Source organism: Rhea pennata, chromosome 19 (genome assembly GCF_028389875.1).
Source record: "Rhea pennata isolate bPtePen1 chromosome 19, bPtePen1.pri, whole genome shotgun sequence".
In the NCBI taxonomy this organism is placed as follows: domain Eukaryota; kingdom Metazoa; phylum Chordata; class Aves; order Rheiformes; family Rheidae; genus Rhea; species Rhea pennata.
This window is the reverse complement of record NC_084681.1, coordinates 4,289,610-4,316,640: the sequence shown is the minus strand read 5'-3', so window position 1 is coordinate 4,316,640 and position 27,031 is coordinate 4,289,610. Positions and strand designations below refer to the sequence as shown.

The 27,031-nt window shown below is 37.4% G+C and overlaps 2 protein-coding genes across 3 annotated transcripts in view; one reads left to right on the top strand and one right to left on the bottom strand.

The window, feature by feature from the left end:
- Positions 1–2,756: 2,756 nt before the first annotated feature.
- Positions 2,757–23,671, top strand: CEP95 (centrosomal protein 95). 2 transcript variants are annotated; one of them, XR_009960369.1, is made up of 22 exons: positions 2,757–2,800; positions 4,393–4,521; positions 5,975–6,082; positions 6,615–6,728; positions 7,896–8,004; positions 8,492–8,601; positions 9,913–10,127; positions 10,562–10,631; positions 11,289–11,335; positions 12,917–13,038; positions 13,402–13,534; positions 13,715–13,826; positions 14,691–14,872; positions 15,152–15,244; positions 16,190–16,340; positions 17,466–17,632; positions 18,494–18,568; positions 19,064–19,216; positions 20,308–20,454; positions 20,561–20,632; positions 20,703–22,122; positions 22,734–23,671. XR_009960369.1 is itself a non-coding variant. In XM_062592052.1 (21 exons), the coding sequence occupies exons 1-21, from the start codon at positions 2,779–2,781 to the stop codon at positions 20,877–20,879; spliced, it is 2,508 nt and encodes an 835-aa protein (XP_062448036.1). In that variant the 5' UTR covers positions 2,757–2,778; the 3' UTR covers positions 20,880–23,671. The 2 variants fall into 2 exon arrangements, 1 of the variants encoding a protein (XP_062448036.1); XM_062592052.1 differs by having other exon boundaries at positions 20,703–23,671.
- SMURF2 (SMAD specific E3 ubiquitin protein ligase 2) overlaps positions 23,029–27,031 on the bottom strand; it is a 65,684-nt gene continuing 61,681 nt past the window's right edge. The window contains exon 19 of the mRNA XM_062592053.1: positions 23,029–26,846. Coding sequence (XP_062448037.1) covers positions 26,747–26,846 — 100 coding nt within the window. The 3' untranslated portion in view covers positions 23,029–26,746. The remainder of the gene's footprint in view (positions 26,847–27,031) is intronic.

The window sequence follows — 27,031 nt, the reverse complement described above, 5'->3', positions numbered from 1 at the left end:
CCCCTTGGGGGCGTGGCCTCCGCTGTCGTCATTGCCCGGCAGCGGCGGCGGGGAGGCGCCTGCCCCGCCCAGCGCCCACGCAGGGAAGGGCGCGAGCCGCCACGCCTGCGCAGTAGCGGCGTGCCGCAGGCCGCGGCCTAGCGGCGCCCGCTCGACCGGTGAGGGGAGCCCGGAGCGGCTTTAGCCTGATGGGAACAGCGATTTGCTCCCGCCACGTTTTAACTACGGACAAAACAGCAGGTCTGACACCGTAAGGGAACGCTGACTGACTAGCGACCTCCCTCTGCACATACACATGACTGGACAGAGCCGTAGCAAAAGCAGATTTTATCTCGGGGGACAAAAAGCAAATTCAGCCACAGGCGTACCTTGGCTTTTCAAGAAGCTGAGGGAGCTGGACGCACAGAGCATCTTGAGCTTAACAAGCTGGTCATAAACGATTAGAAGAGCAGATAAAATACGTACTGAGCAGTTTTTAGACTGTTATCCACTGCCTGGGCACGTTCATAAATATTAGAATTCATGTGGTTGGAAACAGGCACTATTTTTATCTTTTTAGATTCCACAACAGGTCTAGTAAAGCAATTTAAAGGTCACAAGGAGTGCACCAGTGCACTGAAGGACACTGCTGCTTGTTTAGAAAGCACAGGCGTAATGTATGTCAAACACCTGAAGCAACTAGTGTTGTTTATCTTCCCTGCTCGGTTAGCTTGAGGAGTAACTTGAATGTCTTGCTACCTGTGGCTTTAAGCACATACAACATAAGGCTCGAAGCATAAATACAAGCAGCCATATTGCCAGACCTCCTGTTTCAGAGTGCTGTAACACCACCCTCACTTTACAGCCTCCCACCTTCCAGCAATCTGTGGTTTAAGACTTCTGAAACAAAAATAACATAACTGTATTTGACAATTACAGATTTTTTTTTGCATTTTTGTTGTATTTATGCTCGATTTATCTTCTGAAGCATTCTGTGGCAGTTTCACAATATACACTACCCCCAAAAAACTTCCTTTTTTCTCCCAGCATATTGACTGCTAAGAACAAGGGGGCACTAACAAAGTGAATTGTTAGAAATGGTAAATGATAACTTTCTATCCACTTTATTGCTGTCCATAAAGGGTATACATATTTTCTCAGTTACCCCTTTTCTAAGTCAAAGATGCAGTCTAATTATTTCTCCTTTAAAATGAATTCCACATTTCTAATAATCCTTGCCATTTTTAAGCTTATTGACAAGAAATGCACATAGAATGCAAAATCTGCCCTCCCATACAGATTTACATAAGGCATATTATTTCCTATTTTTTTCCTTTTTTTGATTACTGCTAAGATTGGAGCAAAGTTTTCAAAGAACAGTACTAGATGATTGCATGACCAGCCCTCAAAAGTAACACCTGTTAGGCCTATCCTTTAAAAAAAAATGTATACCACAGCTGTTTCTTTCTCATACATGTTACTTATGTAACTCCACAAAATTTCACCTAAAGAAACGTAACCATGGGAACCTCTCATAGTTTTCATGTCATATGCACACACTTAAGACTGCAAGTAACTTCAATTTCCTCTTTGAAAAAAAAGAAACTTCCTCATTTTTGTTTCAGTCTTAATTTAAACACATTTTTTATTTTCCTCTGTTCTGTTCTTTGAACAAGTGTCTGCAATATAAAAGAGAGGCTTGCAAGCTGTGTTTGTAACAAACTGTTTCCTGGGGCAACATGGAAATTCCAGAATTCCTATGCAGTGCTGTATACTTACGCTTAATAAGGAAGAAAGTACACTTTCACCATCAAAAGCCTCCAAAAACTAGCAGCTAGTTATAAAGTAGGCTTCACTAGACAAAACCTATTTCTAGTAAAGGTTCTGGCACTGTCATCCATTAAAGTCATCAAGTTACCCATTTTCCTAAGCAAACCTACATCACCCGCTAATTTAAACCAACCTCCCCAATTGTACACTAACCCTTTTAATGTAAACACCACCTTCACTTATCAGCAAAGAATCCAGAGGCCGGCTCTGCAAGATCAAGTGCTAGAATTTTTCCCCTGCTCCACCTCGCCTGCCAAAGACAACCCTCTCCCCTCCTCATTCTCTGAAAATCCGTAAAAGGAAAAAAAAATCACCACACTTCAGAGTAGTTGAGGGCAAAACCTCTTCAGCAAACCCTCCCCAACTGTCCGCGGAACGGAGCCCGAGTTGAATTTTTTTGTCATTATTTATTACACTGCCACGTTAGGCCGCAGGCCGCCTCGCAGTCCGTCGGGCTCCCCCGGCGCGGCGTGGCGTGGCGCGATTCACCCACCGCCCGCTACGACGCTGACAGGCGGCGGCGGCTGCGCCGGCCACGCGGGCAGCTCGCGCGAGACCAGCGCCCCCGCCAGGGGCCGCGCGCTCCACGCATGCGCAGGGGCGCATGCCGCAGACACCCCCTCACCCGCCCGCCTCATCACCAACGGCCGCGCGCGCAAAGAAGGTTCCGGCCACGTGACCCGCGATGCGGTGTCTCTCTGAGGCACGGGTTCCCTACCCCTCCTCGTCTCCACGGCAACCAGCTGCTGTACAACCCGCAACGGCAACGCCGACGGAGGCAAGCCCGGGGCGGACCATCCCCAGCCGCAGCTAATCGCGACGGCTCTCAGCGGGAGTCCCCGCCCCTTCCGGCGGGGCATACCCAATCAGCGCGCGAGACGCCGAGAGGAGCTATTTAAATTACCCGGGGCGGGGCAGCGCCCCTAGTCCGTTAGTGCGCGTGAGGCGCTGTCACCGGGCGCTCGCATCATGGGCAGCTCTGAGGAGACAGGTAGGGGGGGCCGGGTAGGGGGCTCCTAAGGAGATCACCCGTCTCTGCCCCGCAGCCTGCCTCTCTGACCTGCGCTCGTGCTAGGTCGTGGCGTGTCCCCATCGCCTTGCGGGGCCTCCCCGCTGATGGGGCGGGTGCTGGAGGGGTGGCTGGCTAGGGGCTAGGTGGAGAGCAGCTTTTTCACCTCCTCCTTATTTATTTGGTTTTTTTTAATTTATTTTTCTGTTGCTCCACTTTATTCGTACGTTTTTTCCCCTTAGGATTTCCCTTTTTGTTGTTTTGTGGTCTTTTAATGCTTTTTATCACCTCTTTCTCTCTTAATGATACTTTTAAGCTGAAAATAAAGGATAAACCCCAAATTCCTTAGGACTTGCCATCCTGAACTGTAGGAGATGCTACTTTAACACTTTGTGCACCAGAAAACAAAGTGTGAGGGTTAAGGTGTCTTTTGGAACAGAGTGAAGGTGGAAGTGTAATTCCCTTGGTATACAGTAATAACAATGGGACAAGTATCTGTATCTGTAGTAGTAACACTATATATATATTTTTTCTTACACAGATGTCTTATCCCATTTTTAGCAATTTAAAATCCTTGATAATATTTGTTAAAAATCTTCTTTTCTTTGCTACGTTATTATGTAGAGAAAATCAAATCTCAAAAAATCATAGACTAGCACACATATAAAAACTATTTTCTTTACAAGTTAATATTTGCAGTGCGTGGCAAAGAAAACTGTAGAGGAAACGTACTTTAAACCATTCTCAATTCAGAACTTTTAAAGCAAAAACTTTGGTAAACACAGGCTGCATATGTACATGCTTCTCATCCCACTCATGGTATCATTAGTCCTAGGATTTAGCTTTATTGATAAATATTTACACTAGCAGTGTCACCATTGCCTAAGAACATTCAGGAAATTGGGTTTGTAAGAGATCAACTCATGTTGCTCAAAAAACATGAGTTTGACAATTGTCATGTTATGCTTAAACTTAAAAAACCCTATAACTTAAATTTATGATGTCTTCAAAGATGCTCTGACGAGCAAAAGAGCAAATTCTGAACTCTAAATCATCACCCTAGGATTGAATGTCAGCCCAAAGGATGGGTTTGATTGAAAAATTGTTTTGGTATCACCAATCTAATTATAGGTAAATGTTATTTATATCTTCAGCGCCAGTAAAATATTGACATGCAAGACTTTCAAGGTTTGGAATTCCTAGTTATGCAGACAGAGAAAAACTTGGTTTCCTTTATCTGTCAGGAAAGAGAAAGACTATCTAACTGTATCCTCTAGCTCTCAGCTCCAGTTGTATCCTAACTATATACTTGAACAGGATGCTGTCTCGTATAATTTCTCACTCTTTACCCATCCTTCCACCTGAAGGAAGACAGGGCACAGAACAGAAAGCATAATAGTGGACTCCAACAGGTTCTCTAGTCTGGATGATAAGTGTGGCATGACTGGATATACCAGATACTGCAGAGTCACAGACAATTGGATTAAGTCCCATGTCTAAACTTTTTTCATTATAACTAACCATGTCTTATTCCTGGGTCCTCACTTCATCATTAATGTTTTTTTTCTTAATAGACTGGGTTGATATTGCCAATGATCTTTTGAGGAGTTGTCACATAAACCAGCACATAAAGCAGCTCTCAGAATGTGGTGCTGATGTGTTCGTTCGTCTTTATGAATCAATTTTAGGAGAAAAAGTACCAGGTGGGAACATTAATTTCTAACTTTTTTTTTCTCTCTGTATGTTTATTAATGACCAAAATCAAAATGAACTTAGAACTATCTAATGCTTTTTAAGTGCGCGCAAATGTTGCATGTATGGCTGATTACTGTAGTGGCTGAATAATCTGATGATATGACACTGTCTACTGTAGTGGTGTAGTGGCTGACTATTCAGATGGTAAAATGTTCCATCTTTTCCACACTGAACATAGAACTACTAGTTACTGTGTTATAACCTCTTGGCCTATCCTAGACAAACCCACTGTAGTAAAATTTTGGGTTTAGGGATGAAGCTGCTTGTAGTAGGTCCCTGTGAGAAAGTTAGTAAGTATTACAAAGGCAATGAAGGTATAAAATAATCAAAGTTTCTTGTTCTTGTCTCCTGTGAATTTAACTGAGATGCAAACCTTTTACACTGACTTTATTACAAGGTCAAAGGGATCATGTCAAACTATTTTTTTAATCTTCCAAGGGTTGTGCTTTGAAGAATAGCATTTTCTTAAACATATGCAATGGAGAAATTATTACAGTATGGTCTTGCATCTTTTTCTCTGCTCTCCCAGTTTAACATTAAATGTAGATTCACTGTTTTCCTAAAGGATTATCATATTGTGGTACTAGGGAGGCTGCCTTATTTGGACTATTTTGATGGCCCTTTCTGTTTTGGTATGAATTATATTTTACTTTTAAATCAGTTGCCTGTCTAACCTGAAGATCTAGGAGGGAAAACATTGATTATGATCTTAAGCTATCTTTTAAAGAGAGATCTAGAAACTTGACGGCATAGATTATTTATTAGAGATGTAGGGGGTTTGCAGTGTTTGCATCCTTCTAAAGATACACTCATGAAGATTATCATCCTCTAAGCAGACTTAAGTTATACTAACCAAGTAAGTTTCTTTCTAGCTATGAAGAACATCTACTAGTTTAGCTACACTAGCACTTTTTTTCTAAAGTAAAGTAGGCCTTGAATTTATACATAGATACAATATTTATGAAGGTTTTGAATTTGCTTATTGTAAAGGCATGTTAGTGCTGAATCCTGTTCTAACAAAATGCTTAGTGTTCATATGCTCTTAAGTGATAAGCTGTGATATAAATCCTGTTTATCACAACTCCATTTGATTTCAGTACCACTAATTAAGCAAGAGCTAAATAACCATGTATTTGTGTTTGCTTTAGGGTAAACTGTGTGTATTTGGGGAATGTGAAGACTTCTTGTTGTAGAAGACTTTAATAGCTTTGAATTAACTGGTGGCCAATTGAGGTGGTAGACCTGTTGAATACATGCCCAAAACTAAAAAAAATGCTGTTACAAATTAATAATAATAAAAATACTAATTTGTAAGTGAAAATTAAAAAGTGGGTTAGTTGGAACATCTGCGGTTAAATTATCTGTTTAGGTAGCCTATAATATATTTCTTATTTTAAATAGATTTCATAGCTACTCCTAGAAGCCAAGAGGATGATGCACATAATATACAAGCAGTAATAGATTCTCTGGCATTGGACTACTTGCAGGTCAGCTTGTCACACATCACTGGTGAGTACTTGCATTAATGTTGACAGGCACCAAGTGAATGTATGTTTGGTTTAATTTGCACTTTTATAAGAACCATATCTTATCAAGCACACTTTCATACCTGTGTGCAGGATCTTATGCCTGTAATGAATGTCTTCAAAATATTGATCCCTTATCTTGGATCATAGTTATAAATTTAGGCAGTAAATTCCTGAGAACCAAGTGTACTATTTCTAACACTGTGGGAGTTTTTTTTTTTTTTTTTTTTGCTTTTTTAATGGAAACAAGTGTAGTTTCAATAAGCCAATAAGCTTTCAATTATTAGAGCTGAAAATACGCAATTTTAGGAGGCTTTTAAGATAACTTACCCTAACAGATCTAGGCATCTGTCAGCGACCCAAGCTGTCTTCTGAGCGGAAATCTTCAGAAGAATTTCCAAGCGGTCTTTCCCAGAAAACTCTTGAAGATTTTCAAGCTGTTTTTGTTGTTTGCTTTTATTTTTTTCCTTCTGTGAAGTACTAATTATTAATACGTAATAGTATCTTCTGTTAAGGTGAGAACATTGTGAAAGGAGAAAGGGAATCGATCAGAAACCTCCTTGAAATATTTGATGGTTTGTTAGAGTATCTTACAGAAGAAGTCAGTGAAGCCTCTTTTCAGAATGGAGGTGAGTGGATGGAGGTCCCAGTTCAAGGTATTATGTCATGCTATTATATTATGGGCAGTATCTTTTTACACTTGATAGCTTGTCTGCTATCAGGTAAGCTTGCTGAGGGTTTTATTAGGTTCTCATGACAACATCTTTTTGTGTTCATGAGTGGAATACAGCACCTATAATAGATAGGAATGGTTCCTTTCCTCTTCATTAGCAACTACAGGGAGTTATAACCACTTAAAATGTAAGCTTTGTGGAACCTTATTTTGTGATGCACAAGATCATACAAAGTGTTTCCAATATAGCAAAGTTGTTTGGTCTTTTTGCCTTATTTATAACCTAGGCAATGCAGAAGGGGAGAGAATGAAAGGAGGGGGAAGTATTTTTCAGTGGCCAAACTGAGTACTTGCATTCATTTTCTTAAGCAACAATTATGAAAAATTTTGTTCATTTTTCCCCAAAACTTATGATTGATGGCTAGGATGAGGGATGGAAATACTTGACTCTTCAACTCCTAATTAGAACAGTGAGCAAACCTTCCTTTCACTTGCTGGGAGCCAAACTGGGGAATGAAGTGATGATTTCAATTTCCCTGTGAAGGTGGTCTTGTGGTCAGATCCACAGCAGGGGCTATTTTGAGGCAAAATTGTAAATAGGGGAAGAAAAGCTACTCAAGCCTTCAGAGACATCTTTGCCATAGACTGATTGCTGGTCTTCCTGTCTTGTAACTAATAAGAATTGTCACTGCTGGCTATTGCACATTATGAGTAAAGAGGGAGAGCACTTGGTGGCTGAGATTAATTGCTACCTGTCCTGTTTCACTGTGAAAGGCAGAACAGAGGCAGTAGCAATTCACAGCATTTTTGCTGCTACTTTGCTTTTTCCATTGGACTTCTCCTGCCAGTAGTGCTACCCAGGATTAGTGGCTTTAATTTTCTTAAGTTCAGGATTTAATTCTTTTGAGGAAGAAGAAAGGATTTTATAATTGAAACAATAAGGTATATAATAATTGTATTGTTTTTCAAAATTGACCACAAGTTAACCCCTTAAAAATACATATTTTCTATATTACCATTATAATGTTGTGTTAGTCTTAAGATGTTTTTGATAATAGTGGCAATAATACCTGTTAGGTATGAGTAATTTTCCTGAAAACTAATGCATCTTGATTATTAACAGATGATGCAAATTTTCTATCTAATAACAAAATTCAAAATACACCTCAAGAACAATTGGAAAGTAATGTTGGTGAACTTACGCCGCCCTCAAAACTCTCATCAGTTAAAGGGTAAGAACAATTCTAAATACTTTCATTGACACAGTGATTGACTATCTCTCTGCATTTCTGCAGAGAAGGTAGTATATTTTTAATACTATGCAAGTAGGAAACATACCAATTACATATGTCAAATGGAATGCGAGATAACTTCCTCCTCTTGCTGGGCAGCAAGAGGACTAAAATTAGATCCAGAATTTTTTTGCTTATGAAGAATGTTGAAATGGCTTTTAGTTTCCTTTAAATTTACTTAACACACAGTAAAGTAAGTTCAAAGCTTTCTCTTTCCACTAGTTTTAAATGACTGCATTTTAGTGAAACTACATTAGATTTATCTTTATGATGTCTTTATTGGTTTGTTTTGTGGAAGTCAGTCTCTTATTTCCTGAACTGTAATAGCTAGCTAACTGAAGTAAAATTGGGACTCTTCTGCAGCTCCATCTTGTGGACTAAAGTGTCAAAGACTTTTAAAATAAATACTGCTTTATGTTCTTTTTAGGTCCCAGTCAGAAACCTTTGTTCCACCTTGTAATGTGGGTGAATCAGGATCTACTAATGAACCAATCAGACTCGGGGATCCTGTTCAATCGGTTTTTGAGAAAGAGGAAGGTGAGTTCAGTACTTAGATATACTTTTAAGACTACTCTGTAGTAACATTTCTAGGCTTTGGAGATGCATTGTTTTTAAAAGCATTTTTTTTTAAGTGTCAGTGGACTCTGGTAAATACATAAGTAACAAAATCAAACCTTACTTGGTTCTGAAACTTCCTTCAAATTTAAGTCTCTTGAATACTGTTTCTGTATAGGCACATATACATATGAATTCACTCCAAGTCAGAAGCAAAAAGAACAATGTTGCTTTTGAACAACAGAAATGCAGATGAAAGTAGCAGCACAATTCATCTTATCTAAATAAACAGTTCATAACAAGATGCTTTATAGTGTATTTTTAACACCACTTACAGAATGCCAGTTCCTTGAATTTTTACAAGCATAAGTGGGGAATTGCAAAGGAATAGAACAACCTAAACACTCAGAGGCTATTGCACCGTAATATATACAGTTCTCCAAAATCAAAAGAGCCCTTGTAAAATAATACCATGAGCATCCAGTCTTCTGATATCTAACCTAACTCCTTTCCCCAAAGGGAGTAGGAGAGAACCACAGCCATGGACGGAAACTTTTTTTTTTTTAATAGCTACAAAAGGCCAGAATTTCTGAAGGTGTATTTTAGTATCCCACGGAGTGGAGTTTGCATGATTTGGGGTATTTTTACTTAGCTAGATTTTGGAGAAGCTTCTTTTACTACTTGGTTAACTGAACCACAAAAGTTAAGTGGTTTTGGAAGCTCCTTGCATCTGAAATAATGTTCTGTAAGTGGTTTTCACATTGTTCTTGGACAATCATAGGACTGTGGTCTGGGAGAATCCTTCTGGCAGGTGACAGTGTTTTTTTTCAGTTGTCCTTGGCCTCTGCCAGTTATGTCTTTGTCCATGCTCAGAAGTCCTATTCTGCACATGATCAGGTATTCCCTGGTATGTGTCTAAAGTACCAGATTTTCTTCAAAAAGGGCAGCAAATCTGTTTGGTTTTTTAACTGTGAAAGTAAATAGCTACACCCATGCAGTAAGCCCCATTGCTTTTGAGAAGAGTATATTCATTCTGCACTCACGAAATAAACTTGATGCTGTTAAAAAGATAGTGTAACAAGGGGATGCAACAATGCAATATATATCTCTAAACACAGAAGAAAAGTACCATAGTAAGACACAAAGATTATACAGTCATGTTTTATACAATCCAGCAAAGATGGTATTGTTAGATACTTCCATCTGGTGCATAAGGAAAATACACAATACTAACTTGCTCAGTCTGTTCTGCTTTCATAGATAAAACTGAGTGTTTCATATTTGTCTCTTAAGGATCAATGGAGTCTGTTCACACTGCTGAATTTAACAAAGAGAGTTTGAGTGCCAGTGCTAAAAAGCTTGGGGAACCTATACGCCAAGCTATTCCTTTGCTACCACCATTTCAGCCTTCTGAAACTAGACCTCATTATCCTGTGGGGGTAAATTATCAAAGTTCAGACAGCCAGTCAGCAACTTTGGTTAACAGCCAAGGATTGGAAACTCCTACAGTAAGTAGAAACTTGTCCTTTGGTTTTATTTATTAATTCTGCTTTTGTTGTAAGACTTTATTCTAGTGTATTTCTACTTTCAGAGCCCAATCACTGTCATTCTACAGTTTTGAAGGTGTCAGTGAGAATTTGTCTTCCTATTAACAGGTTTGATCTATGTTCAGACTGTATCATACAAACTTGAATTGTGAATTCATTCTTCACTGGATGTCTGGACAGGAAGCTCATTTAAGATGTGTGTGGTTTTCATATATATATATATATATATATATATATATATATATAGTCAATATAACAACACTGTTTGCAATACAACAATATTTGCTTATACATATAAAAATCAGCATTGACTTTCATATGTGGACAAACCTATTGAATGACCTTCCTGTCAAATGTCTTCTATGAACTCATAAAATTTTTGCATTTTCTTTCAGCCTGAGGCATCACTTGTCCAAAAATCTGAAGGCATTTCTGGTAGTGTTCCCCTGTCAAGGAAAATCCCTGGTGAGAGAATTTTTTTCCTATAGGGCAATTCTACGTGTCAAATGTAGTTTTTAATTTTAATAGAAGTACAAGCAACAAGGCTTTGGAACTATCAGTGTTTGTAAAAATGGTTATTTGGGCACATGCCAAATTCATGTTTCTCTGTTGCAGTTAGATTAAGCTATTTTGTTTAATCTATTTACTGCACTAGAGAACAATAATCTGTGTCTGCAGTTCAAATCCTTTCTTAGTTAATACCATTAAGACGTATCTATGCTGCAGAAATTGATTCTACTTGATAAAGGCTATGGCTGAGCTTATTCTGAGCACTGAATTGTTCTAAGTATGTCCCAAAAAAGCCATTTTCAGCTTGAGGAAAAAGGAATAAAATGTTCCTGTTGTAGAAAGGGCTTTAGAAGCTAGTTTTCAGTGCTTATTTTCTCTGTTGCCTGGGAGATGCTGGTTACCTTTCTAGTTTCCATAACATTTACATGACACTCAACTTATAAGAAATTACTAAAATGCATACATATCACAACTGTGTAACTATAGTTGCTCTGTCATCCCATTGTCTTTGAATAATTTAGTTTCACAGTTGATCATATCTGTTCCCCAAATCAGTAGGCACAATGCAGTCTACACCATCCACTAATGCTTTTATGTCATTTGGTTCTGCAGTGGGAGACAAGGTGGTCTCAAATGGTGCTGAGGAGAATCTGGCAAAGGTAGTTGTTGCATATTTTTTTTATCTGTAGATGTTCAGACAATACTTTAGGATTGCCATTTTATTCTCACATTATCTTGTGGAAGGTTTAGGGTTTTTTAAACCTGCTTTTAGCTTTCTCATATATTTCAGTACAATGTGAAATAATACTGTTACTATGACTACATACAGTTTATAAACCACATTAGTTCATTCTTAAGATGTTTGCTCCAAGAGGTATGAATGTCAATCTATAGAGTTCTAATTTATCACAAATAACTAGTTATTAGTTATCTTGATTCTATTTAAAGGTTTAAAAAAAAAAGTATTAGGTACCCTTCTCTAAAGTGATCAGGATTCTAATTTAGAAAGAATTATATTTTTTCTAGAGGTTTTTCAGAGCCCAGTATAATTCAGATTTTGCTCCCTTCTTTAAAGATTGCTGAACTTCCTGCTTATATTCTTTTGTTTTCCATCCTTGCATCTTGCTTTGCTTTTCAAAAATGGAGTATTGCAAAATGCACACACTGATCGGCAGATGCTGTTCCACTCAAAGCAAGTCTGTAAAGAAATTTGCTTGCTCTAGAAAACACTTTGCCTTCTGCAACCACAAGAGGTACTCATAGCCTTCATTTGTTCCAGTATTTTCAACAGCTTTTACCTTTGTCTATTGTTGGACTTGAGGAGACACTAATGGACAAAAGGATACATACCAAAATTTAGACTTTACAGCTTTGTTTGAAATGGAGAGGAAGTTAGCCTCTTATGTTAAAGCACTAGTTTGTCACCTGTACAGTCAAACAATGGAAGAATAGATAGAATTTATGCCTTTACGGGACGTGGATTAGAGGTTTGTTATTAACTAAAATGAGCATGGACTTTCCTTCTTAAAATTAAGGAAATTATTTTCAAAAGCCAGTACTCTAACAAGACACTGAATGCTCAAATGGAGATCTAGTGATCCATCTATACTATATTCTTTTTGCCCTCTGAATCCATGCCATTAATATAGCTTAGATAGTTAATACTGCCTCCTGATAATTTTCTTATTCATATTTTTAAGCTTCTATTCTAAAATGTCACCAGTCTTCCTTCTAGTGCAGTTCTCTCAAGAACACTGAATTGGGGGGGGTGGGGGGAACACAGTTCAAGGTTTTTTGGCTCAGCTCAGAACTTGAAGGAACTCGCATATATCTCTGAGCTTTCTATCTACTTGGCTGAGGGACAAAAGTGTTACTGTACCTAATACCAGTTCTTTTAGGCAGCTGCTGAGATATCAAATTAAGTATTGATTAAAAAGAAATCATCTCATTTGATGATGTCTAGTCCTTTTGTGTGAGAAATGACACAATTCTTCTGATGTTTAAAAGAATGTATTAGAAACTAATATGATGTTTCATATTTCCTAGTTGTATGCTCATTCTATGATTTGTGCAGACTTCCATATTGTTATTTACCACTCTACTACAATCATATGGTTCAATAGGGATTTCCTATAAAAGCTGTGGTAGGATCTCTCTGTTCCTATGATCTGTGATATTTCTGAGCTTTATTATGAAAATCTTAATAAAATTTTAACTTACTCTCATATTCATTCTTGCAGGTTCCTTGGGTATATGGAACTTCCACATCCGCTTCCCCCTTACACGAGGAACTCTCACTAGGCACTGAACAAGAAACACAAACACCAGGACCTGAATCAAGACACTTGGCTAGAAAGAAAAGGCAAGTTAGGGGTGTTTTGTTTTGGTACAGAACCAAGCTAGTACTCAGTCCTCCTCCTGCTCCCTCCCTTGCCCTGTGCATGACCCCTCCTCCCCCCCCCAAAAAAAATTTTGTTTTTTTCTTTTCGGTTGCAAGACAGTTAGATCAGTTTTAATAGAAATCTTTTGTTTCTCCTAACTGGCGTGTGTGTGTGTATGTGTTCGTATGTGTATTTATAATGACATTTACACAGCTTTAACTTAATCCCATAAAAATGTAGTCACATAAAAAGTGACCTGGAATTAAATGAAGTAATGATTATCTTCAATTGTAATTTTTTTGAGAAGAAATGAAATGTGTTGCATCCACTTTCTGTTTTAGCAGATATGAAAACTTTCTCACAGATTCATTTGAAGAAGAGTTTGTTTCCCCCAGAAAGACAAAAGAAAAGTTATCTGAGCAAGAGCTACATGAAATATCAGAAAAACTTTCTCACAGATTAAATGAACTAGATTTAGTAAGTGACAATCTCTTCTTTATGGTATCAGAGCAATCTAGCCTTGGTAACAATTCTGGAAAACAAGAATGTAAATTAAGTATTGATTAAAAGGAAATCTGCAATTAACATCAAAGTTCTAAATTTTATTGCATGACCTACTGAAGCTGATGCAAAAAAAAAAAAAAATCTATTCAATAGATGTTAAAGAGAGCTTTGAGTGAGCATACCAGAGAAGAGTTGACAGATGAAGACAACCTTTCTCAGCACAGTGACAGTGTCATGGATTATCGTAGAAGGAAAGCTCAGCTAGGTAACCATTTTTTTTCTCATGGTGTACTTAAGTATTAGGATGGAAAGGAACATCCACAAAACTTTTCTTTCTTTTTTTTTTCTTTTTTCTTTTTTTTTATTTTTATTTTTTAAATTCATGTAAAACAGATGCATTGACCTGATCGATATTTTACCAGAACATCTTTGTATTGTGCTAATTCACCTGCATTTTCTCTCTTGGATCCAAACCTGAGCAACAGTAACAGAATTACAACCAACTTCCCATTTAACACCCAAATAATTATGGTGAAATTTTACTAGAAGTAAAAGGTAGTGAAAAATGTACAGAAATTAGGTGTAAAATATAGAACACACTGAGAACTCATTGACAGTACTGTATGAGCCTAAAAACAGGGCCTGTTCACAATACACTATTTTTTTCTGTACTGAACAGAGCATGGACATCTAGGTATCTTAGTGTGCACTGTGTGTGTTGGTGATAATATGATTATATAACCATGCTATATATAAATAGACTAGCCTAAAACTATCATGACTTGATCTATTCCACATGTGCAACACTATATTACAAGATGGAGGTCTGGTGTTTGTAAACCTGGTATATAGATGGTGTCTGACCTTCAGATGGTCTTGCTGCCTTTTGCTTTCCCATCTTGGATATCTCCTGGCACTTCTGCTATCACACAATCCAAAAAAAATAGGGAACTTTGGACAGGGATGACTTTGAAAATAAAGCTTTAGCTTTTTATGAATTAGTTTGTACTGAACTTTTCCATTCTTCTGCTGTAGAGAAATCTGGCTAGTAATTTTTCCTTATATTTGGCTGGAGGGTTTTTTTTGTTTCAAGTTAGATACTCACCAAAGCACTTACCTCTCCTTACAGATACACCATATCTAAAAAAGTACCCAAACAGGCCACGATCTCTTTCTCCATCTTCACCTCCATCTCGGCATCAACTTTCTTTGGAGTTGCAAGATAGGTTTTATAGAGGTGGAAAAGGCCAGATGGGGAAAATACGCAGCCAACTGCAGAAAGAAATGGATGAAAAAAGACTAAAAGCAAAGGTAACTTCTAGGTTAGACTTATTAGTTATTCTTACCAAAACTTACACTAAAAAGGTTAAAACGTAAATGCTTTTACTTATTGGTGGTGTTTGACTCACTCCATGAATTTTGTAATCTTGTACTTATAGACTGCTGAGAAAAGATGTAGATCCCAAATTTGAGGAGGGATACAGGGAAGAGAGGAAAAAAAATGAAGATGTTACTTTGACATGTAGGGACCCACCTGAACTGGTTAACTTTTCTGTAAAATCCAAGCAAAGTCCTGTTTTTATTTTCTAGCTTGTAACTAAAGCCTATGAAGATGAATTAAGAATTTATGAAGCTAGAGAGAGGCTTAGGCTCTCCAAGCTCAGAGAAAAAGCCAAGGAAATGGTATGTCATGCACTACAGTGATGGTGTTTTTTTTTTTTTTTTTAATGTGTTCTGTCAAGGCATTGTGGATGTGTTTGGGGGGTACAAAAGTACATTAAATTCCATTGTCATAGTTATTTAGAGTTGTATATGACACAAGCTACTGAGGTGGTAAACAGGAGGACAGCTTTTTCTGAGGTAAGTAGAACCCAAGGACAAGCAGTTTAAGAGTCCAGCACTTGGGTGTATTATTCTTAGGGATAACTTTATGGCTGTGCTTATCATATCAAGTGAGAACTTCAAGACACTCTCATTTAGAAGTAAAGCTAAGTGAATAAGTAGATAATTTCCATGGATAGGCCTAAACTTTATATGATTTTAAATTCAGAAAGCAGTATTAGTGCTTTGTTCTATTGTAAATGTCTGTCCAAGAAAAGTCTGAGTTTGAGAAACTAGCTGTTCAGATGAGCACTTCTTCACCTCCAAAAACAACTAGATTAATAAGATTGGATCCTCTAGTGTAGTGCAGGCAATAGTGTTTTACACTGTCAGTCTGTTCTTTCTATGATTTATTTAAGCACTTTAAAAATTATTTAATGTTCTTAATCTGGCAAAGAGGTTCTCACTAATTCCTTGCTGTTCCAAGCAACAGGTAAGAAACATAAGCTGAAAGGCTATGTCATGCCAATGTGGGCTCTGCTATCTATTTTTGTGCAAGAGTGGTCCATAGACTGTTGATGTAGTGCTGCAGAAGAACTGAGGTTATGCAATAGTGGGCTTTAACCTTCATTTAAACCCTGACCTGTATTTGGTAGAATGAGAATTTGGACATACTGAATTTGGTTCTCTGGAAGGCTAAAATAAAGTTTCAAAGCCATTTTTACTTTCTGATATCTAAACTATGTGATCTATCAGTCTTCCCCCTTCTCATACCTGTCCTCCATCTGTTTTACATCTGCTCCTAAGGAACAAGAATACAAAGAAAACATCTTTAAAGAACCTCCAAAAATGCCTCAGCCAGTGAAAGTTTATTCTAGAAAAACCACACCTCGGAATCCCAAATACAGCCAGTGGATTCCAAAACGAGGGACTACGAAGCCAAAGAAAGCAGCTCCAAGTAAGAACTGCAAAACTATACTTGGTGGAAAACTGGCATCCTTTGAAAGCATGTGTTGAACTCCAAGAATAAAGGCATCAGTCCAACATATACCAGTCAGCGCTAGCATTTTCCCCTTCTTATGACCTTCATATGTCTGGGTTTTTGTTAGGGAAGATAATGCTTTAAGTAAATGCAAACTACTAACGTACAATTCAAAACTGACCCATTTGCTAACTCCTTAAAATCATTTGGATTATTTTCAAGGTCTGTTTCCATTACTGCTACTCTTATGCTTGCTCCCTTACATTCTGAGCTCAGTCTTTATTTTTTTTTTCAGAGCATATATTAGTTTTAAAATTAGACCTCTAGCTTGTGTGGGTTGGTGCTGACCCTTGTGAAGGTAGTAGCAACTGACAGATTGAGATCCATTTTCTGCCTTTCAACTACTTTGGTGGGGAAAGACTCTGCCATTGCAGTACTAATGCTGCCACTGATTTTGCTGAGCAAGTGATTTTGTAAGAACTGCGAACAGTTACAGGCAGTTACAGCATTCTGCAGGCTTATCTGTAAGTTCATGGCATAATAACAGGTACATATTTTTCAGTATTTAGAGGGTATATACTTAATAAATATGCATTTATTTCCTCTCCCCTTTATCTTTTCTTGCCATAAAGATACAGTAGGAATGAGCTAGTTGTTCGCAAACAAGTCTACTTTCCACCTGTTTACTTGACCTGGATCTGTCACCACTGCTGCTGTACTGGTGTTATTTTAAGTTGCTGCAGCCAGTGAGAGACAGTGAGATAGAAATCACTGTCTGAACCCTTTGAAAAAAGGAGGGGAATACTTGCCTGAATTGGATCAAATACAAAGGCAGGGGGGAACTGACCTTGAGCTATAAAAGGAATTATTCAGGTGGGGGGTGAGAATCCATACTTACTTGGGACCACTTTGTCAGCTGCTGTACTGACACAGCAATGCTATGCCCTGCTGGATTTAGCCTGATATCATATAATAGCATGTTGGTTATGTACAAGATTCAATCTAAAATATTTTGGAACTGAGTCCGACACTGTCTAAAAGAATTTACCATTAAATGTGCTCTCCAGGAATTTATTGTTTACATCTGGCTTTACCTTGCAGTGAAAGTAAAAGATGATGACCTCCTATTTCTGCTACTGGAAGAATTTCCCCACCTGCATATTTCCCACCATACCATGAATAAAATGTGGCAGCAGCAGCTTGCACAGATTGAACAACTTAAGGCAGCTTCTGGCAAAGAAAAAACTAGAGTGAAACTCCAAAATGAAGTGAGTGTTCTTATTTTTACTGCTTAGCTTCAGCATGGACAGTACCTCTGATGGAAGAGTAGTAGGCCTCAGTTTTCATTAGATAATAAAAGCATCATAACTGGTTGTTTATGCAGCATAGGTACATACAGCTGAAGCACAGTATGAGAGGATGATTATACCCCAGCTTTGAGACAGACCATGGATACTGTTTTTCCTTAAACTAGCATATCCATTACAAATATGCCTTTAGTTTCCTTCATTCTAAGGACTTTGCTAAGAATGTCATCAGTAGCATGGACAGACACTTTATGGCTTAAAATCTGAACAAGCTCAGTTGACAACATGCTTTATCTCTAGCAAAGATTTGTTTATATTACTGCAGCCCTAGGTTTTACAGACTCTAATTTAAAGAGGTCTTGCACCACTTGGTTCCGTTTTCTGACAGGCTATCATGTACAACTACAGAGAGTAAAGTTGAGCAAAAATAATAAATTCTTGAGATTGTGGGGGGAGGAGGGGAAATACTTTCTTCCTAGGACAACATGATTAGTTAGAATAGAGATGTATGTATTTAGACACTTGTTCAGATTTGCATTAGCCACTTGAATGTAGTGTCCATCTTCTATACTAGTTTTTCTCTACTGCTTAGGATCACTTTTTTTAAGCATTTGGAAGCTTAAGTCCTAGTTCTGAAACAGTTTTATAGTTGAAAAGTTGATGAATTTTTGTATGTCACAGGTGCTTTATGCCTGGTAACTTTCTACTGCTAAACAAATACTTAGCAGACATGAACATTGCCCTTCTACTAAAATAACTATGTAAAACTTTGCCCTGCAGAATGATGAAAGAAAAAAAATTTATTTTTTTTTTAACCTCCAGGTTCAACAAGCCCTGAAAAAGCATGAACTTCTTGTTGACATCATTAAAAAAGATCAAGATCATAACAAGAGACTGGTATGTTCTTTGAAGGTTATCACATTATGAAACTTTCATATTGAGTTAGCTGAATACAAATTCCCTGACCAATGAGAGTGGCTGCTTATTTTTTATGACAGTATTATGCCTCTTGAGTAGCTCTGGTCTCAAATGCCATGCAGTATGTTTGTTGTATGGCTACTGAGGTCATGAGAATGAAATATTATTATTACATTGCACTATTGCTATAAAAGTATAAACAAATCCTGAGAAAATGCAAGGACAAAAAGCAAGTCAGCCTCCTGGTGTTACTGTTAAACACTAGCCACCAAGGCAGTGCTTAATTATATAGCTCTGCTGGTGCACCACTTTGCTAAATCAGTGACTAAAGCTTCAAACTGTAAATCCAGTGTACAACTGCAGCAGGGAGAAGCTCTTTAGGAAATAACTATTTACTTAGTAAAAATTGGCAAAGCTTTGTGTGAAACAATACATACAGGAAGCTCAGTCTTATGGCTATTATTCTCCATTTAGCAAGAATTTAAGCAACGCATCTATCGACAGAAATGGGCTCAAAACAAAGTCAGAGAGAAACGCCAGCAAATTGCTCGAGCCAGGAAATACTATGAAGATTATCGGGTTCAGTTGCGTGCCAAGATGATGAGGGCCAGGACACGGGAAGAAAAGGTAGGTAAAAGATGTCTCATCTGCAGGTGTGGAATTCTAGCTCTATGGTAGTTCAAATAATGGTACAAGGAGACAGAGGACAAGTTAAGTAAACAAAACATAGGAGCCAGGATTAAGTGGTTGGTCAGCCAAGTCCTAGATAAAAAGATTCCTTCTTTGGAAGCACTGATGCAGTTCAGGGCAGTCCACTGTAAAATAAGAAAGGGTTCCTGCCAGGTTGAAGGGAAGGAGAAAAAGGGTCAGGTATCAGTATGGAAAGAGGGCTGACAGCAAGAGAAATTAGGGGAAGGAGTTTTCAGAAGCAGCAGGATCAAGTTGTTCCTATAGGTTCTAGCCAAAGAATCATCAGAATAGTCCCTTAAAGCGATTAAAAAGACAGTTTTATTTGCTCATGTTTGTTAAACAAAGTAGACTTTTTGACAGTGATATCCCCATTAGTGATGCACATTAGAACTAAGGAGAGAGAAGTAAGACTTCTCTTAACTCTTAGCACATTACATTTTGCAAAAATAGATGCACCATTCTCACATTTTATAATTCAGGCCTAGATGGTCAGTGATCCATTATTAGTGATTTGAGAACTATTTGCCTCTAGCTGCAAAGGCGGCATAGCTAAGAAGCATTCTTTTGTATGAAGAGAAAAGCCTGAGTACAGACTGGATTTCCAGGGGTCACAGTGTAAAAAGACTCTAGCCTGTATTGTTGGGTCTTCAAAAGTATTTTTAAAACTTATATCAATACACATGTGCTATTCTAGTCCCTTCCTTATACACCTGACTGAACTGACATAAGAACTTACTCATTTGGCTGGAGTTCTGAAAGGTATTACAGATGCAGCTCAGCTATGGACACACCACCATTACTAGATACCTAAACATCTACTTTTTTTCATGGTCAGTGATCTGTCTTCCATGTAATGACCTGTTTATCAGAATGTAGCTGAAAAAGAAGTGTATAACTAAAGCATCTTATTCAAATGAAGCAGGTTATTGTAAGCCTTATTATTCAGTAATGTTAGTGTTTCCAAAAACTGTCAAGCTTTGGTAACTTTCTGGGCAATTTTTATGCTGCATATTTTTAATTGTTGCCAGATATTCAAAAAACTTTTTGAAGAAGGCTTAGAAATTCAGAAGCAAAGACTGAAGGACTTGAGAACATATGCTCAAGAGAAACGTGCTGAGCAAAGGAGAGAACATCAGAATGAGGTGGAGTCTATGGAGAACTATTACAAAGACCAGGTAAACTTGATCTGCATCCAAGTCAGTTATGGGTAACTTGTTTTCTTCACAAAAAATCCTTTTGTTTTCTTTAATTAGTTCTAACTCAAACATTTGTTATGCTTAGTTTTCCATGCTAGCAGAAGCTTTATCTCAAGAACGCCAAGAAATCCAAACCAGAGAGAAAGCACAAGCCCAAGTAAGTATTTTTAATTTTGTGTATGTGTGTTTTCTCTCTGGGTGTTGTGGCTAATCTCTGTTTTCTTTAGATGCTGCGGAAAACAAAAAGAGAACTGAGATCAAAGATGGAAAAGGAAATTCAGCAACTGCAGACAATGATAATGCAAAATGATGAGGATACCTTTTTTCAAGAACTGGAAGCAGACAGACTGAAATCTAGACTTCAGATGGCTTCCTTTCAGTACAGCAAAAGCTCATCCTTTTAGGACTTGTGGTAAATATCTCTGCAGTTCTCTTTCTGGGTAAGATGAGGGGAATTCTTAAGAGAACTGCCATAACTGGATGGTGTGTAGCTACTATGCTGTGAAGTACCTGTCTGTCATCTTGACATGTCAAAGATACAGAGCACTTTTATGATAACCAATAAAATTTTACCTTTTTTACAAGACTGGGATAATGTTGAGTTTAACGTGTAGGTAAGGAGGAAAGTCAATGTGTTTCAGTGAAGCAATCAAAGTGATTACTTGTGTAACAGTTAAATACTGAAACACTTACACTGTTGTGTTGGTTTTATTGCTTAAGTAAGTTTTAAGAAAAAATAAAACACTCTTAACTAGAAACAATTAGATTGAAAAGCCACTGAGGACAAAAAGAACTTTAAAACATTGTTGGTTCAAGTTTCTGTTGGAAGGGCTAATTAGAGAGTGACTACAATGAAAGTGACTAAAGAGTAACTTTTATTAAAACAATGGAGGGCTCCCTGTTCTACACAGTGTTTAAATTTGTGATTAAGATGCTGTTTTGTGTGTGTTGGCTGTTTATAGCAAAGCACATAAAATACTTTATGCTATGAACGCACTTGGAAAATTTGAAATAGAAAACAATGAAAATTATAATTTGATAATTAAGCTACAAGAACTGAAGCCTTGGAGGGGCCTGTAGACAGCACTCCTAATTATTGGGCAGGGCGTATGAATATCATTCCTAACTCTCAGCAACTTTTTTGCAGTTACTACTGGGAGGAGCTGAAAGTTGTGTTTTCAAAACTACATAAACTCAGACAAACATGCAGTGTTTTACTTCAGTTGATCTATTTCAAAAGGGAGTCATGCTAATGCTACATTACAAACACACAGGCAATAACAGCTTATCAAATAGATTACCATATTGTGTTTTAGAGTTACATGATTTGGACTAAAGCAATCCTGTAAGACTGTAGTTGCATTTAGCTTTCTCAAAAATATGTACTTTTTAATTTTTAGGATAGGGTAGATTAGTGCTAGTTCTGTCAGCGTAAGAAGTTGAAGAAAACAGATAAATCCCAAAATTCAACTTTTAGCTCTGTTAAATCAGAGGGCTAGCAGAGGGCGTTGAGAAGAGGTACTGTACCTATCTTTGCAGAATCATCTACTGCTATGAAAATATACAGTCCAGTAGAAAATTCAGGTTTCAGCTGGAACTCTTCAGCAGCCATGCATTATGGGTCCTAAGAAATGCAAATATGTAATGGTGAGTATTTAACAGACTGAGCAAATTACTAATTAAGAGAAGAAAACATACCAGTAATGAGCATTACTAATCATCAGTTTGTCTTTATGTAAAACCCACTACTGGTATATTCTGCTTGACAGAATTGGACACCTTAGTTCCTCAGTAATGAGGAGAGAATATTTAGCAACTAATTTAAAACAAGCTCCAGTAGAAGAGTTCTTGCTTAAAATGGCTTTCTTCCATATTGGATGGAGTGTGCAAAGCGATATATTTATATCAGAATTCTATACTATGCATATACAACAGTAAAACCCTGCCATGAGGTGGTGTCTCTAATGGAACCAGCAACAAACTCCATGGATTAAAGTCTCATGCATGTTTTTAAAAAAAGTGCTAGGCAGAAGAGAACAGCAGCTGGAGATGCTTCCTTGACAGATTAAACAAAACAGTTGGTAGTTAGAACATGATATACTGCACTTAGACTTGCTTTTACGAGTGAGTGAGTGTGTGTTTTTGTTCTCACAACCACTTCCAAGGAGTTGCTATAAAACAGGCTAATTCCAAGCTAAGTTTATTACATTTAACGATTGTTCACTAAATTTACCTTACCTTTTTTTTCTTCCTCTGAGGAAGTGGGTTAGCTTTGCTGAATTTTGAGAGAAGACATTCGTTTGCTAACAGTGAGATGGTCTTCTCTGGGACATGGGTATCCCACCCACGACATGAAAGTTGTACGCAAAAGGCACCTTTTCTGTTTTACCAGGACACTTAGCACAATCCTTAAGGTATGTAACAACATGTAGAAAGACACCAGTAGTTTAAGTATCTTCTCCTGTAACAAAGTTGAGTTACTCAAAACTCCTGATGTTACATTTTAAAGTAAATATTAAATAAAAAAAAACTTAACACTTTTTAAACCATTGATGCTGTGAGTGTGCAAACAGCATACAATTTATTGCTCAACTTCTGCATGGGTACATACATTAAGTATTTAAAAACCATTTTATACAGATTTTTTTTGTTGTTGTTAAAGCTCATGTAACAGCTGGGTGAAAATACATTGATATCAATGCTAAAACTCTGTAATAAATACAATGGAAAAGATAAACTAAGAACAGTCAGTTTGTGGAGGAGCAATTACACTTGTATAAACTAATTACGACTACAGACAAAGCTCTAAGGATGTGGTAGAGCTAGAAACCTACTAGATAGTGTAAAGTACAACAAATGGCACCTGTTAACTATATGGTGCAGTTTAAAATCTGAAGCAACTGGAGCATGCTACATTAAGCTGTATAATGCATACTTATGATATAGAAGCAAAGCTTTTACTTCCATCAATGCAGCCAGTTTAAACGCACCAGAAGTTTAATACAGATGTAGTGTTGTAGAACAAGAACTTAAAAACAGGTTGGTGTGCTCTGGACTTTAGTACAACAAAAATTTGGTAAAAATAAATCAGTTTAGGGAAACTGAAACTATGTGCAAAAAAAAATTAGAATACATACTGTACAAAGCACCATTACAAAACTCTTTACACCGAGAAATTAAATCCTCTGAAACTCAACTGTGTACTGTATATTTGAAATCTACAAAAGTCACTGTTCATAATTAAACATTCATAATGAAAAGCAACAGCATAAAACAATGATGTGACATCTTTCTAAAACAACTAAAGACTGGATAAAGTAAAATCCAGTCAGAGGGATATGCTGAAATAAATATTCACATTAATCATGGGGTGAAAGTCCAAGGTTAAAATGCAATATTAGGCTTAGCACCTTTTTGAGGGGAAAGTAGCTGACATGATCTTGAAATAAAATTTTGTAAAGAAATTAACCCTTTAACATTTTTTTCATAAATGTCTGACTAGATGATGAGGTGCTTCAGTTAAAGCTCTCAGTCATTAGAAAGGTAGAAAGGCACTCAAGATATTTGATATATTCATTCTCATCTGTCAGCTATGGCTAGTCAAATGCAGATTTGTCTAGTTTTGCCTATTACATATTAAATTAACAATATTTACCTTGTGGCGATTAAAATTCTCTATGCCACACCAAAACATTTGATAGAATAAACAGATGTACTACTAAGGCTGCTGTGAAAATGAACAGTATTTATCAGCTCATCTATGCTCTGTTTTCTGCAGATCTCACCTCTTCCCTCCTTAAGAGTGGCCATAACTGTGTGTTCAATAAATTTACCAGCTTAAGTAAACTGACAGGGAGAAGGTTCCTGGGAGGTGTGTACAGATGACATGGTTAGGAGACACCACTGTGACAGTCTTTAAATAGTGCTGAAGTAGGCCGTCTGGTGCAGAGAACAGCATACCTTCCCCATGGAGTCACCTAACTGAGCCCTGACTTCTCCCAAAAGCTGGATCAAACCGGATTTTACCGAGAAAAGGTGCTTTCACAATCAGGGATGCTGAAAAAGCCTTACAGCCATAGCCTGAGTAAGAGCAGAACAAGATCGCTTGCACAACACTGGGCTTTCTATCCTGTGAACAGTGGTCAAAAGAACCTAGTCTCTGAAAAGAGCAATTCATGTCACACCTCCAAACTGGAAGGAGTGAGAAGAGGTCTTTGGGAGTGTCTAAAGCAGTGGTCCCAAACCACAGGCAGCAGTACTAAGAAAGAAACACACTGGGCAACATTCTACTTTGCTCTCCCAGGCAACCTGAACAAGTGTGGTGATAGCTTCTCTGGTAATATTAGCTGAAAACCATGGAAGAAAAGGTACCAGCCATTTTAAATGAGTGCAACAGTCCCTTGAAATGAAGAAAAAAGGGGCCTGATATATTTCAAGGCCCGGCTGTCAAAGCAAGCTTCTTGGCTTTATGTTTACACCCCTATGTAGCCTCATGTCTGCAGCCAGCTCAGACTGGGAAGCAAGTCTTTCAGAACAAACCTTCCAACAACAGCTGTACAAAAAAATAAAATTAAATGAACATGTGGATTTGGCTCACCAGATTCTTACCACAATTCTGCAAAAGTAGTTCATTGCCCACTATTCTAATACACAACATCCAGTAGTAGTTTACTCACTGTGGCAGTCAGATTTGGCAGAACAAAATTAAGTTCAAGCTCCATAGAAGAGAGAGAAAATCAGCTAGCTCACTGTGTAACTTACGCTGCAAAATGGAACAGCTGTTTCTATCCCGTTCTTTTATAGTTATTTCAAGACTCCTGACTTTCTTCTCATCGGCAGTGTAAAAATAGTGCACATTTGATGATTTATTGTAACCTAAGAAACACAACACTGATTGGAAAAAGCTACCTATTCCAAATATTCTCACCATTGAGAATACCACTGTCCATTGAGTAGACTGGTATAGCTACACACCATGAGCAGATCATACAGATGTTAACTGAGAATCCCCAAATTTCAGAATTCAGTTCCCTCTACTGGTAGTGCATTTTAATCCCCTTTGAATATATCAGCCCATGTTATAATTCATATATATACTTAATTCCATCCCTACAATCAATAAATTATGTGCTCTGAAAACCTCATTTTCAAAGCACATTGCATGTATTTCAGTTAATACACCTTTTTTAGTTTTATCACAATTTTTCCTTAGATGTAAGTTAAAACCACATGTCACGAGCAGCTAGACAAAGATTAAAACATTTTTTACCTGATAAATCTTTAGCATCAACAAATACATAATGTGATTTGGCTGCATTCAAACAAACTTTGGTTGACTGGACAGGATGGGTTCTGAAATGAACTGCTGACAAGCTTCTGCTGGGAAGTATCACCCCATCAGCATGCTTAAAAACTTGAAAGATGCAGTGATAAATTTACAGTCAAAAGCAACAAAAAATACTCTTGACAGATTTGTTACAAAAATGCTGTTTAAAAAAAACCCAAAGTGTTTACCATTCATTAAAAAGGTCTCTCCCACATATTAACACAAGTACTGTACCAAATACAGTTTGTGCCACTCAGACTAGAAATTTTGTTTTAAGGAATCTGACAAATGATATAAATAGGACTCTAAAACATCATATTTCTAATTCATGCTTGAAAAATATAAAAAAGCCCCCTGTGGTAACATTTAAGTTGAATTTACATTGCAGAATATAACGTTTTACTATAAGAAAATGCAGTTAACATGTAAGTGGCTTTAATTAAAAAGATTAATGACTCTTTCAGCCAATTTTATGCAAAGTTAGAATAATCCAAAATATTTTTTCCAAAAAATAGCAGGTATAGATGCTGTTCAGTATCTTACACTTAAATCAGGCTGAAACGTGACTTGTACCGACTGCTGAAGTTGTGTCTTGGTATCTGAGAATAGAAACCAGGTAGGCAAATATAATAGATTACCTTTTACAAAAAATAGTAGTCTTTAAGTATAGAATACTGCTTAACAGTTGAAATGTAGAAAAGTCAGCATTCTGTATGTTCAAGATATTAGTTTTTAATAGCAGCTGAATGATTCTATGGCAAGAGCCACAGAACCTATTTTCTTGAAAGAAAAAAAAATAATCCAAAGTTGTCCTTTCCCTCACAGTGTCCTAGTGTAGAAAAGGGAAAGTTTCCTGTATTTCAAGCATTTCTTGAGTCTTGTCTGAGGGAAGGGCTTTCTGGCTGACAGGAGTATAAATAGAGTCTCAGGTAAGCCTGTGAAAAGTCATTCCACAGCAAACCCACATGTTTCTTCAATGGCAGTTAGCAGCTTCTCATATAGCTTGTCATAGCTTTCGTAGGGAGGAATGTCTATTCGGTTAAAGCTGTGAACAGAAAGCAAAAGTTTCAACTATGTAGAACTTAAGCCTCATGCAGCAAAGTATGTTAGAAGTAAGTTAAAGGATAACCTTTAAACAATGACAAAGCAATACTTAACAAGGCCAAAAGAACTTCATATAAATAAAAGCGATCTGTAGTTTTTACATCATTACTAATCTGTAATGGATAG